The sequence below is a fragment of the Camarhynchus parvulus genome, chromosome Z (genome assembly GCF_901933205.1).
Source record: "Camarhynchus parvulus chromosome Z, STF_HiC, whole genome shotgun sequence".
NCBI lineage: Eukaryota > Metazoa > Chordata > Aves > Passeriformes > Thraupidae > Camarhynchus > Camarhynchus parvulus.
The window spans coordinates 26,470,414-26,489,978 of record NC_044601.1 but is presented as its reverse complement, the minus strand read 5'-3'; the positions used below and the strand labels follow the sequence as shown (position 1 = coordinate 26,489,978).

At 40.4% G+C, this 19,565-nt stretch overlaps 1 protein-coding gene across 3 annotated transcripts; it reads right to left on the bottom strand.

Annotated features, from left to right (window-relative positions):
- Window positions 1-652: 652 nt before the first annotated feature.
- On the bottom strand, window positions 653-14,577 carry ARRDC3 (arrestin domain containing 3). 3 transcript variants are annotated; one of them, XR_004061494.1, is made up of 8 exons: window positions 14,085-14,577; window positions 10,871-10,952; window positions 8,264-8,435; window positions 6,954-7,056; window positions 6,310-6,566; window positions 5,747-5,909; window positions 4,786-4,978; window positions 653-3,399 (listed from the first exon to the last, which is right to left on the bottom strand). XR_004061494.1 is itself a non-coding variant. In XM_030968519.1 (8 exons), exons 1-8 carry the CDS (start codon window positions 14,362-14,364, stop codon window positions 3,343-3,345), a joined length of 1,269 nt encoding a protein of 422 aa, XP_030824379.1. In that variant the 5' UTR covers window positions 14,365-14,577; the 3' UTR covers window positions 653-3,342. The 3 variants fall into 3 exon arrangements, 2 of the variants coding, with proteins under 2 accessions (XP_030824379.1, XP_030824380.1); XM_030968519.1 differs by having other exon boundaries at window positions 4,786-4,940; XM_030968520.1 differs by having other exon boundaries at window positions 4,786-4,940; window positions 8,264-8,411.
- Between the last annotated feature and the right edge of the window lie 4,988 nt (window positions 14,578-19,565).

Genomic DNA, 19,565 nt, shown 5'->3' with positions numbered 1-19,565 from the left:
GAAGTGAAGATATTGTGGGAACATTGTGGCCCAGTACCCCAACCACCAAGAGAGGTGCACAGGGCAGGCCTGCCACTCAAGCCCCTGATCTTGTCACAGGTCAAATGACATGCTCATCCTGAAGGATGATGACAATACATTTTGCCTGTACACAGCATACAGGACATGCTGCAGCACTGCCACGCTGCTGGCACACAGGGGAGACTCAACAACACTGCACAGGGCACACATTTCCACATCTCTACTTGCAAGCGAACAGCAGAAGACATCTTCTACACCCCAAGTCAACAAACTTCATGTCATGCATGTTCCATCTGCAAACTAGACCTTTGAAGTCACTCCCCTCCTTCCTCCTATTCCCCCAAAATTTGTGTCACCTCCTCAGGCAAAGGATCAGACACCTCAAAACAGGGTCACCGCAGCTGTAATGTGATACAGAGTCCTAAAAAGGCATTTCCCATCTGGGACCTGGCCCCATGAGCTCAGTGATGTGAATAAAAGAGACAGGATCCCAAAACTAGACTTCAGCGGTACTCAGCGGTGTAGTTCTAGAAATAGTTTTTCTGTTTTTTGAGAAAGCAATACATGTTTTCCTGCAGTAAGTTCCTGTATTATGTGATACTTGTGTTTTTTATGGTACATAGATACAACATTTAAAACCTTTTTTTTAAAAAAGTTTATTTTCCACAAGGAAGAGCAATAGGAAAAATTAAACTGTTTTCCACATACTGTTTTCTTAAAACAAGAGTCTACAAGGACATATTCAGCACCAAAACTAAAAACAAACAAAAAGAAAGTACAAACAGCCATAGAATATAATCTATAAAGCAAACATTTAATATTGCACTTTGTTTCTCTAATGTTTGGATTTTACTTACTTTTTCCTAATTCAGATCAGAATTCTCTAACAAATACTGGGTTTCAACTGTGAACCTGAAGTTTTATAATGCTGAGAATTGACCAATATTTGTGGGAGAGTAATGCCTCTGAGTAATTTAAACCGAAAGTCTTTGTTTGATAACCTTATACAATTTTTCATTCTAATCACAAAGGCTGAAATGCCAAGTCAATTACTATGATATTGGTCAATCCTGCCTCATACACAATTTTCCATTGTATTGCGGTAAGTACTTTAATGCTATGTATATCAGCAATTGTTCCCTAGTCTGTAAAAAGAACAAAAAAGGAAAAAAAAAGTAAAACCACCAAATGCCCTTTTATACCAACGATCCCATCAGCTTTAAAAATTGCCTGGTTGGAGAGGGTAGAGGGAAGGGACATCCACAAAATTGGCCTAGTAACATCATCCAATTTCCTTCTCGCCAACATTCCCACTCAAAGCCTAAGCCTTTTAACTGAATCACTTAAAACGCGACTCATATGTATTTTATCACCCTGTTGTCATTTTTGAAACATGAATGATCTTTCATGTTATCATAAAGGCCACTTATGGAAAAGCCTATTTTGTCGCATTTATGAAGCCTTAAAAACAAGGCAAAGGTTTTTAAAAATGAGCACCATGCAGAAACGCCAGCCTCCCCTCTCCGACTCTCTTCGGAGCTTTTTTATTGCACAGGGAGACAGGTATTTGATGGATTAGATCTTATTTGTTCAAATAGTCAAAACCAGAATAGCGTCCCTTTGTCAGTGACCTGTGTTCCATTGCTTCTGAAGAGCAAAGTTGACTTTCATTGTACATCTCTAGCATGTAAGCACTGGCATTTGTTAGCACAGGTAATGGCTCCATTGCACTCTTTTTCCTGTGGCACACTCAAGGGCACACTCTTTCCATACGATTTCTTGCATTCTGCATGAACACATGGTATAATTCACGGTTCTGTTTGTTTTAAAGCTCTTGAGAGTGCCACAGAAGATGCAGTTATCAAAGCACTTCCAGCTAACTCATATTTGAGTTTGGCTGGTAACACTGATATTACTTGCTTTAGTTACACTTCTAAACTTGTACAGCATCATAAACCCTAAAGGTAATACAAAGCGCACAAACTGAGCTCTTAGCATAAAAGAAGCTTTTCCTGCAGTTTGAAATATACTTTCTACTACACTCATCACATATAGAATTTTTGGTGATTAAGTAGCTATATATAAAAATAAATTTGCTTTCCCTTCCTATCCCTACTACTTGAGATATTGATCTGTCTGTGAATCCTGGACAGTGTATGACCACTTCCTTCTAACACTCTTTTGAGGAACAGCTGGTGTCTGCTGGTGCTGCTTTCATTTATGCCTTTTTTTTTAGAGCTTCACAACTTGAACATCTTTTTTTTATAATGCAGAAAGAGAAATGGGAATGAGGAGGATTTTGTAACTTTTGTGTATGTCCTTATTCCAGATCTCCCTCTCAAGTAAAGAACAAAAAACAAAACACAAACACAAAAAAAGAACTAACTCAACAGTGCAACGTAAAAAAACAAATAGCATTCCAACAGTTTGGCAAGTGATGAGTTCACCTGAGATTAAGTGATTTTTAGGCAGTCTGTAACAAAATGCTGCTTTGCGATAATAGTAGAAAGGCAACAAATTCTTAAAAGAAATCAAGAAAGTATACAATCTTGACGAAGTCTATTAGTTTCTTTCTATTAACTCTTCACACCCTCCCTCCCTATCCCCATATCTGTTGCTTATCTACTACAGTAGGCTGCAAAACATACAGCAAGAAGGATTGGCTTGAAGGCATTTGATGTTTGTAAAATAAATCCACAATAGGATCCAAGCTGAAGAGGTGATACATGATCAGCCTACTAGGACAATTCTGAGCATGTGCATATGCAGGTAAAGTCCAGGCTACATTAAATTAAAAAAAAAGTCAGTGCATTTGTCAAAGTCTGTTACTGTTGGGTTTTTTGTTTGTTTGTTTCTTTCTTTTTTGTCAAAGCTTTCTTTTGCTCCTTATTGTGCGGACCACAAGACATAAGAAAGGGGTAACAACTGTCCGGTGTAAATGAGAAAAAGCTGTAGTGACACAGAACCGCACAAGGTAAGCAATAAGCATGTGCAAATTTCCAAATTGTAAGAGGAAGCCACACCTCTCTTAACGTGGTTTGAGTGTTTGGACACACATGACTGTAGGTTAGTAAGGCTGCTCCTAGTATGTGCCAGTATTTAAGAGGAAGGGGGGAAAGCTCAGTTCTTCAAGCATGTGGAGCAGTCCTACAATGTTACTGTAGGCTTCAAAGCATGATCACAGGTTGTTTTCATTTATTCACCACACAGGCTAGAGCAAACCCACTTTCTTTGAAAGTGTGTCTCCACTATGATGCCTTGACCTTCAACATGGCAGGTATGATTCCAAACCCAAATCAAGTCAGCTTCTTATGGATTCTTTCAACGAGAAGGGCAAGATGGTCTGTCGTCTGTGGGTTGATCTGGGTTTGGATCAATCTAAACAAAAGAGAAAAAAACACAACAACCTAAGGTATTTTTAGGACTGATTGCTAGAAAATAAATCAATCCAAACACAGATTTTTAAAGTCCAAGACAGTCAGAGATAAATGGTATTCCTAATCCAAAAGTTACTCAGGTAACTGAAGTATCTCTAAAAATTAGATAAAACTTTGAATTGAATATTACTAAGTACAGTGAAACACTTTAAACTGCATGTTGATGGTAGCTTAAGAATAAGCACAAACATGGAATAAAAAATCGTAAAAAATCTGCTAGTAGCACAAATGTTCTACATTATTTATTGCAAAGAAAGAAGGCAACTGGACTCATCACTTTAACATGTAACTTTAAATACTACATTGATTTTGGAAGACATTTGACTTAAAAAGGCACAAAATTATTAGTAAAAAGTTCTTCTACTTAATTTGTAAGTTATGAATCCTGAAAAACCCCATAAAATGTTTCAGAAGTTCATATGTACCACACATTACCTCCTCTTCTTTTCAACAAAAAGAAAGAGGTGAAGAACATCGTCTCTAATTTAGGTCTCCAAAACTCAATAGGAAGTATAGTTTAAGTGGACATTAGATAGTTTGGTCAGTTATTTTAAAAATACATTTTTTAGAACAAAGGAAAAGCTTACTTCTAAATATTCAGGGTACCTAAAACGAAAGTCCCCAGAGTCATATTCTAGGCTTATGTTATAGGAGAGACACAAAAAACATGCCACTCACTCACTAGCAGATTAAGTGCTTCAAGAGGAATAGAAACAATCAAGAGTGGGTGGATCCAAGCAAGATTTAGCCAAAGGACACTATTTTATTTTGTCCTATACTACTGCTTTTCTTTGAAAAATATGAACATGGCTTTTGCAGGTTTTGAAGCCTGAACTTGTGTCCCAGTTACTGAGTGACTTTCACAGAACTTAACTTGCAGACAGAAGTGTTTGAACTATGCATTTAGAGAAACCTGAGCCAGAAAGAACACCTCTGTGCATGGAAATTCTGAAAGTAATATATACAAAGAGCTAAAAAAACAGAGTACTTTTAGAGAGCAGAGGTGAAAAACAGTTTGTTGTGCATCTATAGATTCAAAATGTTGGTATTCACTAATGCCATGTATTACATATATAATGCAATATAACTTTAATAAAGTCACTGAGAGAGCGCAAAACAATTTCAGAATCTCTATGAGCACTACAATAGTGAAGAACCCTGGAAATTTTTTATGCAATTTACCTGCACTTTGCTAAAACTAAGTTACCTTTTCATATTTTTGCTTATTTGTCCCGGTTTTCTTAAAGTAGAAACAGTTTCTTACATTTATTCCACATGACAGAATTCAAGAAACAGTGCATTCATAATTATATTTTGAGGTACCTACTTCTGAATAGAGGGGTGGAGGCAGAAAACGAAACTCCTGGATGTATGCAAACAGTGGTCCTGGAAGCGCTCTCTCAAAGTCATCACAAACACCTAAGGGTGCAAGGCTGGACTGCCGTTGCTCCTCCGTAACCACTTCTGCATAGCTGGGAGGTGCTGCAGGGAAAAGGCACACGCAGTTCGAACAACAAGTTCTTATGCATGTCAAAACACATAACATGATAAATATTAAACTTTTATACTGTAAAATGCACCAGGCATTTAGATAAATTATTTCTGTGATTTTTACACAGTTATTGAACATGAAAAAGAGGGTAGGTTGCTATAGTTTATTTTACAGCTATGCTCAAATGCAACAGCAGACTAACCATTGCTCACTGTGGCTTAATTATCACCTTCAAATTTAAAGCATACTCAGAACACTGAATTTCTATTACAGGCAGGAATTACAGGACATTGCACTCCTCTGGACTCCATCATCAGTCTGGGATCTGTACATTAAAACACCCATATGTTTATATGCAAAAAGAAAGAAGCTACAGAGCTTCTCCTTTGACAAAAGAGATTCCCACTGAAATGGATTACATTATCCTTTCACAATGTCTTGCCTACTAAGGACAATAAAGATCACCTTAGCTGCTATTCTGACAGGTTACACTGACTTACAAGCAAGAATACAGCTGGGATACTGGAGGCAGAATTAATTCTGCCCAGGTACAATGGCATTCTGTGCTTTCGTTTGTACCAGCTTCCAAGCAGCTGAATTGCACTGCTTGTACACCTGAGAGAAGAAGGCAAAGAAGGGAACTCCATTCTTCTACACAGAGCAAGCAGGTAGCAAGGAAGCATCCACAAAGGACCTTCTATGGATCTTATTATGAAGAATGTAATTTGTATCTGTTTGCATTACAGCAATGAATAAAGCACACAAAAATCGAAACAGACTTGTTTTGTCAGGTTACCTTCTGGTCTTTCAGGCAGTGTCAGACCAAGCCAATTCATGTTCATGCTACACTGGCTGCTTACACTTGATGTTCTGCTACCAAATGGGTGTAGAGGAATGGTGCCAATGACCAGTGGTAAGTTAAGGAATAAATCCATGGCACCAGGAATATCCACATATACCTAAAGAACAATAAAAAAAATATAGATTAAAAATAGGTTTGTATGAGCACTTCCTAATTTTTAGGCTAAAATCTCCAGCCATGTAACTTTTCACAAGTGACTGAAATTTCATTTTGTTCATTTTAGAGACAATGTCCCTATGGAGACAAATAGCCCCCCCCAAGACAAAGGCAGCTCTATACTCTTAACACAAATCCTCACATAGAAATGTTACATACTTGTAACACATTTCCTTAGAACATGCAAGATTTAAACTGAATTTACTTACAGAATTCCTGTAGGACACCTAATCTAGACTGTGTACTTCTTTTGTAACTTGTTAGCAGTTCACAATGCTTTGTTAACAATTTGCAAGGAATCATGGAAACTACTCATGCTCCAATTAAACAACCCAACATACCATCAGTGAATACTCCACACGGATTATACTACAGTCAAGAATTGAAGGAGAAACAGGTGGAATTTTCAACTGTTTGCCATTCCAGGTTTCTGTTTTGCCAGATGACAAGGATTCCCCACGCAGGCTAGCAACAAGTTGCTTGACTTCCTTCATTTTCCCTTTGGCATAAAATGCCTGTGTTTGGTAAATGGCTGCCTTTGGCACCACCACACGGGAAGAGCAGTTCTCAATCTCAGCAAAGATCTGAATTGATTCACCTGAAACAAAGCAACATTTCATTCTTTTCTATGTATTCGCAAGGCACCTGAAGCAAATTGGCACATACTGTGTACTGTTATAAAACACTGGATGCTGCTAGCAATGCTCCACACTTTGAACAATATCCACTGAAGCTAGCAGGAGTAAGGTCACCATGAGGTAAATCTAACAGAAAAATGCATAGGCCCAATAAAAGCAATGTCCTTTAACAATATGGAGACAGAGCAAGCTAACAAAATCAGTCATTTAAAATAGCAAGACAGATGAATGCAAATCAAAATGGTAAGAATAGTTTAAGTATTTCTTTTATATAACAGCAGCTAAGTACACACTGTCATTTTAAAAGGGAAGGAAAAACATTTCCTATAATTACTTCTGTTACGTACCTGGGGTGTAGCCCTTCCTTTCAATTTTGGCACTTAAGGATATTGGGCCTGAGGTACAAAACCAACAACAGAGAGTTTTTTCTTTTGTGCCTGCTTGGGGTGACTGCAAAAAAAGAACAAAATTTTCCATATAATAGAGTGCTCCACAAATCTTTTAATCTGTTCTAATCAACACAAAAAATATTATTATATACATTCTATGCATTTAGATACACATTCTATGCATATCTAATTTTAATTAGAGGGAAAAACCTCAAGCAAATTGCACCATGCTAACTATAAGCTTTATTCTAATTCCACACTCATTAACAGTGCCTTTTTGCTACACTTCATACTGCAGTTATACTTAAAACAAGTTTTTTATACATAAATAAATTTAGCACAGCTTAAGAAAGGCTTTATAGCCTACATATACCACCATAGAATGTCTATCTCTATGCAGCATAGTATTTCAGAAACAGTAACTAAGGTAAAGTACTGTAACCTTGACTCCTGCTATTTCCTGTTTCAAAATGATCCTGTTTCATCTGTATTAAACAGATTTTGTTATTTTACATGACACCAGCATTTAGGACTTGATCGAAAGCCCTAAATGAGAGAAATGAGAGTCTTTTGATTTTAATGGAATTTGTGCAAGGCCAATATCCCCTTGCAAGTCTGATTTTTCACCCATACACACAAGAAACCTATTTCAATGGATTTTGAGAATTTTTCCCCCCCCAATGGGGGGTGAATTTGAAGAAGAGTGGGGGGGAATGGAATTTTAGGTCTGATTGAATTCAAATCCTCATTGAAAGGAGTAGTGACACTGAAATTATTTTAATGAAATGATACTTCAGAAAAAGATTATAGAGCATTGTGATAATTTCTCCCCATTGGTAGAAAACTATCCATATGAAAATGATCAATTATGCACATCAGTACATTATTTACTTTGCATTTTTAGTTTGCAGTCTGTGACACTAATTCTTTTACATGTCACTGCTCTTTCTTCAGAATCAAAGAAGAACAGCTCTCGAAATTTTCCTTCTTACTCACACTTAACAATTTACTATTAATTTAAATTGACAAAACCATTTTACATATCTTAAAAGTAAAGCAACTCCAAGTACAGGAAAACGTAGCTTTTAAAATGGAAGAACTTACAGAGTTGCAGAGCTAATGTAATACTTAGAAGATTGGCTGTAACTAAGTATCAAGTAAGTATAGGTAATGTAGTAGGTAAAATTAGACATGGACTGTTTCAGTTATTAAACTTCATTATTTTTTTATGCCAGAAACAAAAAATGAATAATTCTGTCAATTCTTACCAGTAATGAAGGAGTGTTGATATCTATATGTTCAAAGACTGTAAATTCCTTCTTTAATTTTACTGGTAGAAACCAAGGCCTATGCAATTCGGCTTTCACCCAATAGCGCACACTGCCATGTCTGCCTTCGAATGAGGTAGCAAGTGGTCTGTGCAGGACACAAAGGTCAAAACTGGGTAATGATACAATTGATCAAGACAGTGATTAGTATATAGACCTGCATTTTTAATGCACTGTAGTACTTAATGTAGAGGATCTCAGAAAAATTCAATAATTAAAGATGGGAGAAAAAATCATCTCCAATTTATCCTACTATAGTTTTCCATGAATTTCAGGAATCAATTAGAGAATTGTACTAGAAAATGCCAGGAGAGCACAGATTTTCCTTAAGCTTAAGAGGCCACTTCCACATCTGGGGTAAAGTATGCCCTTTTGACTGCCAATTTAGAATTACCATTGGCACCAACAAATTATAGTTTTGGATGTCGCCATTGTGTATTATTTACTTGGTCAGTAGCTCAACATCAGGTTACTTTTAGCTGTCACTTCAATAGTGAGGTTCACCTTAAGCAGAGTAAATATCACAACATGGAGTTCTGAAGAGAGGCTATTTTGAGCACCTTCTACTCTTTCTCTACCCTGATGAGACAGCTTAGAACATTTATAATACTTAAGAATGTACACATATTCCCATATATGTATTTATATATACACACACACATATAAAATCATGAAAACTACTCTGAAATTTGTCAAAAGAAGGAAGTCTTTAGAAGCTGGAAGAAAGATGATGCAGGTAGTATTTCCAGACCTGTGAACATTGCCTTTTTTACTGTAGTATCATAAAGTATCTTTAAAGCACAATTATTTCCAATTAACAGTAGTTTTTGTAACTTATTCTGTTTATTTTTGTATTTTTGAATTAAATAATTTAAATTTTTTTTGTATTTTACTATGTTCTGAATACATACTTATATATACATTAAAATAAAGTATTTGTAATATTTCCCTATTTTCCAAAGAGACTAATACTAGCCATGCTAGTGCTTAACTAGAATTACTCTTTCAGTTACAGGTTTGACTTCACTATTTGCACATTTGAAATGTTTAGTTTTTCCCCTAATAACGCAATTAAAACTTCAGTTTTTCATTCTGTCCCATCTTCTGTAAAGGAAAAATCAGTAAGGATGATGCACATCTTTCCACTGTTGCTCTGAAGTTTAAGCCAGTTTTGGAAATATTCTATGGACACAAAATAGCAAGTAAGTAGGCAGTGTCAAAGTTCAGGCTTTTAATATCACTCTTTGTTTTTCCAGTATTATTAAAAACTGGCTTAACAGCTATTCCTTCATGGCATTTAAAAAGAACCAATGATTTGACCAATGCTTGTGATCTTTTGCTATCTCGCTGTTTCCCTTCAAGCTAAGCATTTCATATTCATGCTTTAAATGTTTTGGGTTTGGGATTTTTTGTTGTTTTCTAAATGCCCCATTAAACTCAAGGGAAAATCAGTACTAGCCTTACGGTTGAGATTTTTACAGAATGCTAAATTGTCTTGAAAAATCTCCATGTTCACAGGTCTTCCCAGAAAATCTTACTGAAACTATGTAGAAGTCCTGCGCCATTCTCTTTGAAACTGTTAAAGTGTTTGCCACCTGCACATTTTCCTAAAACCAGCACCTCTAATAAACAACCTTAATATTAGGCAGTGAGCTTATTCACATAAAACTGCCAAATTTTCAAGTTTTTAATGACTGCTACTTGCCTTTTACAGTAAAAGGCTCATTTTTTATCCATATTCATATTCCCTCTTTTCCTGTGTATTTGATTTTACTGGAACTTGTATTTTTAGCTCATTTCTATATTTCCAACTCTACTATGTCCAATATTACATCCACAGTGCCTACAGTACATATTTCAGACAGGAGTGGGGCAACAGTTTTTATCTTACCAGAACAAACTTCTACTCGTACTCTTGCTTTGCCTTTGTTTTCTAAACCAAATGGGATTTGCTAGGAAAATTCCTCTTACTCTAACCACCCTTTCTTAAGTTTGTTTCCACCCAGGCCTTCTGTATAAATAGCCACCCTGGGTACATACATCCTATCTGAATAAGAACAACCTCCTCTTTTGTTGAAATCTAAGTAAACTAGCCACATCTGTTCCAGACTTGAGCCCAAACAAAGCTCAACTCCACTGTGATCTTATCTCTAGTTCTGCTGGTCTGCATAACTCCAGTAAATGGTTGAATTAGAAGGTATTTCAGCCACTCTGCAGGACTTCAGTGACAGTTCAAATTCCTCTCCCTTTTCTTGGGAAGGGGAAATAGCCTGGAATATCTAGTTAGTCAGTAAGACTTGGTAAAAAGAAAGTGAGCAACTGGGCAGCAGTGAGCTCCTTTTTTGTGGAGTTTTTTTTTAAAAAAGGATGGGTATATCAGTGCAAAAGCAACCTCTTCAGTTTAATGAGATTATGTTCTCTACTGCATGTTAGGAGCACAATTCCTACTACCATTGAAAAGGTTTCCCCTCCACCCACAGCAGGAGTTTTGGTCAGGTGGGTGGGCAGCAGAGCCCCGTGTGGAGGAGGACTGTGAGGGGTACTTACGTCTGTGGAAGCTCGAAGCTGAATGCATATTCATGCCTTCCTGAATGGATGGTGTGAAGGCCTTCTTCTGAATTGTCATCATCTAAAAGAGAAAAAAACCAACATGCTAATCCAGCTGCACACATGTTATACATTGTGTAGGCTTCTCTTCCAGAAAAAATGCAAGTTGCTTACAAGACCCAAAGAACGTGGTGTCCCAGGAACAAGGTTCTTCAGTCCATTAGTTATTAACTGCTGGAATTCAGGGCTAACTCTGACTGACAGAAAGGTAGGCAAGACTGCCGGCCTTAGAAGCAGAGGTTAATGTTTCAATATAATCTTGCCTCTGAACAGTGACACAGTTTCAAATGCTGCCATTTCAAGGCCTCCATTCAAGGTCTGTAAAGGAAATCATGCTGCTTTCCACTGCAGTTGCTAGTCAGAATGAACTAGAGCTGGCTTTTTACCAGCATTAACAGTACCAAGCCTGCTGTTTAAGATTAAATTTAGAAATTCAGGTTCTTTGTATCTCCTGCCTGGCAACAGTGTCCAGACATTAATCACACACACAAAAAAAAAGTGTGAGAAAGGAGTAAGAATATACCGGCAACACCCTGAAAGTACCCAACACACTCAGGGGCATAGGAAATGGCAAGTTGCCCAACTAATGCTATCTAGAGCTAAACCTTTCATTTCTTTAATAGATTAACTTGATCTTGCTCAGACAGAGCATAGATACTTTCTGGTTTTATGCCAGGAATGCTAACCCTTCTTTATGGTCATGACTATCTGTCCAGCTTCAAATGCCACAAGAAAATTGTAGTTTATTCTGACATCAAACCAGAAAAACGCTGACTTGGTTAAAATAAAAGTCGAGTGAAAAATGACTGAGCAAGTCGCAGATAAAAACGGCTGGAATTATAAAAGGGGTTATAGCGAGACAAAGTGAAAGGGAACAGCCTATGTGTGACTCGCTGAAGCATTAATGGAGGCATGCAGCAGGGTTCTAAGTTTCTATTGTCCTATAGAAGAGCCGACGCTTTACTTCCTACAGTGTAAATACCGAAAACTTAAAAACAAATTAAAAAAACAAGGAAAAAAAAAACCAACCTCCTAGCAGCAAGATGTGGAAATAAATACACCTTCAGGACGCAACATTTTCCCGTAGATCACGAAAATGTGATGAAAAAGCGAGACAATGTGTCGGCGTGAGGGTGGGCTTCTATATTGTCGTTTTGCGTTTGGTGTTTTTTTCAATAACTATGATTTATTTATTTTCTGTTTAATTTTGTTCCGAGAACGGGTGCGCTGCTTTCGGCTGCGGCTGCTTTCGGCCCGGCCCCCCCTTCCTGCCAGCTCAGCAGTCCCGCCGCGCCGCGGTAAACAAGTGCTGAGCTGTCAATCAGCGCGGGCTGGAGCAGGAGCCGACCGGCCTGAACCGGCGCGCGCGGAGCGCCGCCAGCCCCGCCGCTCTAACACGCTGCGTGCGCTGCGCCCGCCGGCTCCGCACCGAGGGCGGACCCTTCCGCCACCCGCGCCGGGCCTAGACCCCTCAGGTGATGGGACCGGCGACAGGAGGCGGCAAGGACGAGACTGAGGGCAGCGCGTCCCCCTGCCCTCTCTCTCTGAGGTGCTTTGCGCCGAGCCAGCGCCTCGGGGAGAGGCCCCTACCCGCCGGGGGCAGGCATCGAAACCTGCTCCCTCACCCCCGCCGCCAGCGCCCCGCCAATCAGCGGCGGGCATCGCCTTAGCAACAGGGCAACAAACCGCGGCCGGCCAATCAGGGGGCGCGGGTCTGCGCTCGGGGCAGTCATTGAAACGCGGCCGCCGACAGCGGGTCCGCGGGGCCTCTGTCCCACCCGCTCCCACGCGTGCTCCCCCCGCCGCGGGCGGCTCCTGCGTGGCTGCAGACTCCCGTCCACAAGCTCTTGGAACCCGCCGTCCAGAGGTGCCGGGAAGTTATGCTCGGGCGAGTGATTCCTGAGGCGGTGGCAGATGGGTGGGAGCCGCAAGTCACCTCGTTAGCGCTGTGTGCCCGAGACATGAAGCAAATAAAAAAGTCCCGAGTTCCGCTACAGGTTTGAGCTCGGGTACACTGTATGAAGGGCTCGGTGCCGCCCGGAGTTGTTCAAAAATGACATTTTTTTTTTTCCGGAAAGAACGAGAAGTATCGCATTGCTGCAGTGTATATGATGCATATTCGGGAAAAAAAAGGCGACAAGCAGCACAAAAAATTACATAACCGATTTTTAATATTATTTTCTTGCGCTGGGGAATTAAGTCATCGCCACCACCTGACGCGTGCGGCCAATCTGCGCGGAGCGGGCGGCCCACCCCCCTCCTCCAAAGCCGGTCCCAAACAGGATTGAACCGCTTCGAACAAAGGCTGCGAAGTTCGGAGCAAAAAGAAATAAAAAACACAGACAACCCCGGGGCCCAGCGCTTCCACCCCCCTGGCGAAGGGGTCCGCACTTCGTGGGGACACCAGGGCGGATCGAGTGGGAAGTGGGGAGCAGGAGGTCCTCATCTCCCCAGTTTTGGGAGAGATGCTTCCATTACGCAACACCACTCCCCCCTCTCTCTCTCCTCCCCCTCCTTTTGCTCCTCATCAAGGGCTTTTCGGACATACCCTTACATCGCGGTGACCCCCACTGCCGAGCGGGGTGTAGGGGCAGCCCAAGGAAATGAAAGCTTTTTAGCAGGGCGAGGGCAATACTGAAATGAGGGGAAAATTACACGTGGGGTGGTGATATGTCAAAATGAGCCAAGAAGACTCTTTATCTGCCAATAATCAGCCATCCTGAAAAATTCATTGTATTATCACCCCAACAGCATCAGTAGAACCCCGCACGTGTCAAAAAGTATGGTTTTTATGCTTTCGCTGTGTTTCAACTAGGATTCTGCCAATAAAGTCCGCTGCCCATCTGGCTGTGATTTTACAGCTGTTTTTCCCCACGGTAAGGCAAATCCTACTAAATATCACCAGGGGAAAAAAAAAAGGTAAAACACTCAAAAAACCCTCATATATTAATATACGGCCGTACTGAAGGGCAAGAGAGTCCTCCTACTTGCAGGTACTTTGCAAATGCATCTCCTGTATGTAACTCCATCGCCAAGATACGACCCTGGGCATGTCCTGCTCTCCAATGCACCCATTAAAAGACAGGGCTAAACCGGGATGACACAAAGATGCATGCTTTTTTTCTATAAAAAAATAAAGCATCGCAGCCCTTACCTCTCTCGTGGCCGATCAGGATGTCTTTATGGTTGAAATATTCCACTTCTTCGGTGTAGTTCTGTGTATAGGCAGTGTTGGATCCAGCATTCCTCGATTCAGTCCAACGTACTTTAGCGTGCCCCCTCGCATGGATTTTAAGGGATTTCACTCTAATTTCCCCAGTTACTTCTAGACTGACCCTTCCTGAGACTGTATCCCCGCTAGAGTATACAGGGACATTGCTGTCATTCAGACAGTCAAAGCTTATCGTCAGACTCTTCACCTTCCCCAGCACCATGGTTTTATAGCAAAGTGTACAAAAATAGACTGTAAGAAAAAAAAAAAAGGGGGAAGGGGGAAGCCAAAAACAACCAACCCCGAGCCCCTGGGGCGCAGGGGTGCGGCGGCGCCGACCCTACAGGCGGCTCATGGGGGCGGCGGGGAGCCCCGGCCCCGGCGCGGGCGGCGCTGGTGCCGACGCGGCGTCTCCCCACAAAGGCGCTGCCGCGCCGCCGCCGGCCCCGCCTTATAAGCCGTGTGACAAACAAGCGTGGGCGCGCATGCGCCGCCCCGCCCCGCCGGGGCAGCCCCGGCCCCGCGGCGCCGCCGCCGCCTCCGGGAAGCGGCGCGCTCGGGCGCGCGGAGCGGGGTCTGCGCGCGCTGCCGCTCCTCCTCGGGCGCGCGCACGCCGCGCAGGTGGATGCCCTGTTACTGCAGTCGGCGGCCCCAAGGATGATGGCAGTATTCCAGCCTCTGCGAAGAGATGAAAGTTGTACTTCGCTTAACAGACCTTGTTCTGAAACTAGCAAATTCTCCCTTCTCTTGGTCATTGGGGTTTGGGTTTGTTTCGTTGGCTTTGGTTTTGTTCGGTGGGTAGGATTTTTCTGCTTTGGGATTTGTTTGCGTTTGTTTGGTTAAGTTTGGGGGAGCGGTTGGCTTTTTTTTTTTTTTTCTGTCAGTGTGTGTCTAAAGATGGGAAAGAATTAAGCAAAGCTTGATATGGAATTATAGAAAAACATGGCAAAAAATAAAAAGCAGCCCTGGCTTTTGGGGTAGTATGTATTCTCACTACGTGAGAATCTTCTTTGTAAACTTTTGCAAATCAATACTGATTCATCTGAATTTAAATATTGCAGTATCAGTGACTGTCCCGGTAATACAAATTACATTGCTGCAAATCCTCGCTGGAAATGTTTCCAACTGTTGGTTTTTTTGTTTTTTTTTTCATTATTATTACTTTGGTAGTTCTGTTTCTCTGATAAACACTTTGGGTTTGGTTATTTAATGCTACATTGGCTAATTCTTGCACATTTCCCTGCTGATGCAAAATTTTCAGTGAGAAGTATGATGGTGGTGGATGATGTCCCCCAAGACACCATGCTTTGGGGAGACTAAACTGAGATACACTGCTAACATTTCATGCCAACCATTAAGTTTTGAAAGTGTTTGCCTATTCTTGCTGTTTTTTTCTCAAGTAAAAAAAGTCACATTTTCCTTGGCCTGGTGGATATTCTCATACATTTTTTGTGGCCAAAGGGATTCAAGTCTCTTGTGGGTAAATTGGGACCTTCTGTGCTTTTGCACCATCTCGTGGTAAGCATTCATACTTCATTAGCTCACAACATCATAGAATGAATCCCTGGGCTGGAAAAGACTTTCAAAATCCTGAAATCCAGCCATAAAAAGAATACTTGCAAGAGAAGCAGAGGTGATTGAATTCCTCTTCTGACAATGCTTTTTCTTTTCCTCTCATGCTTTCAGACTCAGGTGGTCTCTTGCATGTGTTTATTTGCACATTTTTCTTCTGTTCTGTAATTTAAAAGATAATTGTGTCTTCCATGAGTCATGGAAGCCACAGTTCCATGGTCTCCAGTTGCTAGAGGACTTAAGAAAGGCTGGCAGCCAGGTGGGATGCAGCTTTCATCCACAGGGCTTGGGTCATATCTCCTGTCCTGCCAGTTCTGGGCTGGTTCTTAACGTTCACCTGCCCAAGGACAAATCTGCAGACATGAGAAAGCAATTGCATTTTCCAGGAAGCTGAAGATACAAATCTGTTATTCTGATGGATATTCACCTGTATTTTAATTTTTTTAAAGATCTAGATGAATAAAGAAGAGAATCATCCTGCTTGCATTTACCTATTCCAGACTGGTTGAGGAAGAATAAAATACTTTGCTAAGCTGCTGCAAATCATCCTCTGTATATACCCTGCAGACCTCATAGCCCTGTCTTACCTTCCCTTTCACCAGCCATCTCCTAGATCACCATGCTTTGTGTGTGGTCATATGTGATTTAAATCTGGATGACTGAACAGGCTAACATGGTTTAGTTAATCATATGTTATGCATACTAAACTTCAGATGGACAGTTCTGCAGAAGAATCTGTTTATGTGTATGTATGTATTTCCCACATCCTACCAAAACACATACTCTTTCAGCCTCTGTTGCTCTTTTTAATACTTCTCATAGTGTATTCATTTTACTTTTGTGTTCCTAAAGTATACACTTCATGCCACCCTGTGGCAAAGGGGGTGAAGTGCCAACACTGCCTTCCACCAGTCTCTGGCCTCTGCATTTCTGCAAAACTGACATTTTTCTGTGAAGCTTTATTGTCAGAATAAAAAAAATTTAAAATGAAAAAAAAATTTAAAACTTTAATTTTGGTTTTATTTAAATGGAGAACATACTATGAGGTTTAGCCAAAAATATTTAGTAGGGTTTTTTCAGATGTTTAGTTAACCAAATACTAGTTATCTTTCAGGATTTAAGTTTTTGCATTTGTCCAATGAGCTATCTTCTAGTTAAATGTTAAAAGTTTTATCGACTCTGACATGAGATTTTAAAAATTGGTTGCAAAGATGATTAGTTCTTACCACCTTAGATCAACAATAGATAGTGAAGACTTTGTACACATGGGAAGTAATCAGGAGCCTTCACTAACCTTTTACAAGCCTTATACAGGATGCAGTCCACAAAAATTCACATAAAGTTTAGAAAAAATATTTATTAATTAAATTAATTAATTCGATTTTTTTCCTTTTTTTTTTAACTGGCAAAACCCATGAAGATGATGCTGTGTGCCATTGGAGTCAGTAGCTCCTAGGAAGATGGCAATATTACAGCCTCCATAAAGGCAGAAAGATTATACCTCACTTTACAAACCCTTTCTTGAAACTGACAAGCTCTCCCTTGTTTGTCTTTTCTTTCTTTTCTTTTTCTTTGTTGGAACTTTAAAAGTTATTTCTCCTTTTAAAATTATTTTCTTATTTTTTTCAAAAAAATAAATATTTTTTAAGTTTGTTGTGTGCCTAGTTTTGCACCTCTGTACATGCCTAGAACTCTCCCGACCTCCATGTGACCTAATGGTACACTCATACTGAAGACCATTCAAAATTCAGAGGTTAGGTCCATTTAGCATCTTCTTAGCTAATCAGCCTTCTCACTATGCACTTGATAAATCTGCAAGCGTGGGTGTAATTCATGATGATCTTGACAATAGTCATTACATTTTTCCAAAAGCAAAGCCAGAAAAGCTTGGCATGTTCTCCTGACTCATTAATAAACTACTGTTAGTAGGAAGATCCAGGCTTTGATCCCATCTTACAGACCATCCTGGTTTGAGACTGGGCGTGGTTTGGTGTGGAGACAGTGTTTGCCTTCCCTGTGAAGCTGTTTCCTTGTACAGCAGAGAATGGGCTAGAGTGAGCATCAGAAGAGAAGCTATGTGTTTTCTAAAGGTTAATGCGTCCTTATCGAAGGGATAATCCTGAAATGTGAACACATGCTCCAGGATGGTTTCTGTACTTTGTGCAGTGAATGAATGAATGAAAAATATGAAATGTTCTTCTAGTGGACTTGTTTCTATTCATCCTTGTTGTGTCGGATCCCAAATCCATTCATAAAAATAAGAGAAATAAGATTTGCCCTCATCATACCTGTTGTGAGGCTACATTTGTGAAATATTGTCACATTAAAATGTAGAGTGGTGAGATAAAAATGTTGAGTACATAGTAGATCTATGTACTGAGGAACTGTTTCCAAAACTCCTGGATTCAGAAAGATGTCTACAGACCTTTCTTTTGGACTATCTGCTATCTGCACTGGAACAGTTGTTCAGCTGTCAGAGCTATAGAAAGAAGAGAAAATTTTGCTAAATAGGCTTCCTTTGGGCTTGTTTTGTTTAATGGAGACATTGTCAGTGATGGAAAGAAACTTGGAGTTTGTGAAACTGTTTCCTTGATTGGAAAAATCCAGGATTTGGGACCAGCTTTTTTCTGGTATTATCTGTATGCATTTATTATTGAGAAAGAATGTGCTGTAATTCTGATGATTCTGCTTTCAGAAGATGCATACTGTTAAAAAAGTATTCAGTCTCAAAACTCAAATGTTGTGTGAAATATTTGTTAGTTTGGGTTTTTCTTCTTTAAAATATTGTAGACGAAGTTGAGTTCTGAGATGTATTTGCTATTAAAACCGGAACATCATATAACTATTAATTACGTTAAACTGCACATTTGGTTTGAAAAATAACTGCTAGTGCTGTCAAACTGAGAAAACAGTTAAACACGTACTTGAAGAAATCTCTCCTGGACAGCATGACCAAAGGACAAGTTTATGGTTGCAATCAGTAATATCTAAGCATGTGCTTCAGAAATGAGGATGGACAGTCAAACAAAGAACAGAGGTAAAAACATTTAGAAGGTATGTGGCCATGATCTGCACTGGGTTTGATTGTCCCTGTTGTTACTCTCTGCTCCCCTTAAGGTTCTCCCCCTTCTTGCCTTGCAGCTACTTTATCTGTAGGCTCCTACCAAGTCCTTCACCTCGTGCCAAAAGGGCTGGCGCTGTGATTAAGCTGAGGAGTGTGCCTAAGCCAGTTTTGAGTTGATTCAAAGCCATTCAGTATTCAGCAGTGTTGAACCCTGGGCAGATAGCAGATGCCCACCAAAGACACTCTATGACTCCTCAGCTGAACAAGGGAGACAAAATATAACAAAAGGCTCACATGTGAACATAAGAACAAGGAGGGATCACACACTAATTGCTGTCACAGGCAAAACAGGCTTGACTTGAGGAAACATCTCTGCTGCTCCTGCTTCCTTAGTGAGGACTCCTTATGCTCTTCCCTTCACTGGAAGGGTCTTTCTCATGGGAGACAGTCCTCCATAAGCTTCTCCAATGTAAGTCCTTCTCATGAGCTACAGTTCTTAATGAACTGCTCCAGTGTGTGTCTTTTCCACTGGCTCAGTCTTTTAGGAAAAGGCTGCTCCAGTGCAGGTCCCCTGTGGGGTCACAAGTTGTCTTAGGTTGCAAACGCAAGATGTGGCTGGGGCTGTGTATTCCATTGCCATCTGTTAGAGGTGGGGCAGTTATCTTCTGTTAATTGGGCCACTTGTGGGGCAATTAACTGCCCCACCAGGTGGGGCAGTTTTCTTTATCTCTTCCACAACCCATCCTCCCTCCAGGGAGATATCTTCTGTTCATGGGCCATTGAGTGTC

What these genes read in the sequence shown, in the direction of transcription:
- ARRDC3 (XM_030968519.1), bottom strand. Translation starts at nt 14,364, where the DNA reads ATGGTGCTGGGGAAGGTGAAGAGTCTGACGATAAGCTTTGACTGTCTG. An exon ending in AAGGAAGGGCTACACCCCAG is followed by an intron (nt 6,567 to 6,953) that starts GTACGTAACAGA and finishes GCTTTGTTTCAG; the next exon opens with GTGAATCAATTCAGATCTTT. An exon ending in ACTGCCTGAAAGACCAGAAG is followed by an intron (nt 4,941 to 5,746) that starts GTAACCTGACAA and finishes TTTTCCCTGCAG; the next exon opens with CACCTCCCAGCTATGCAGAA.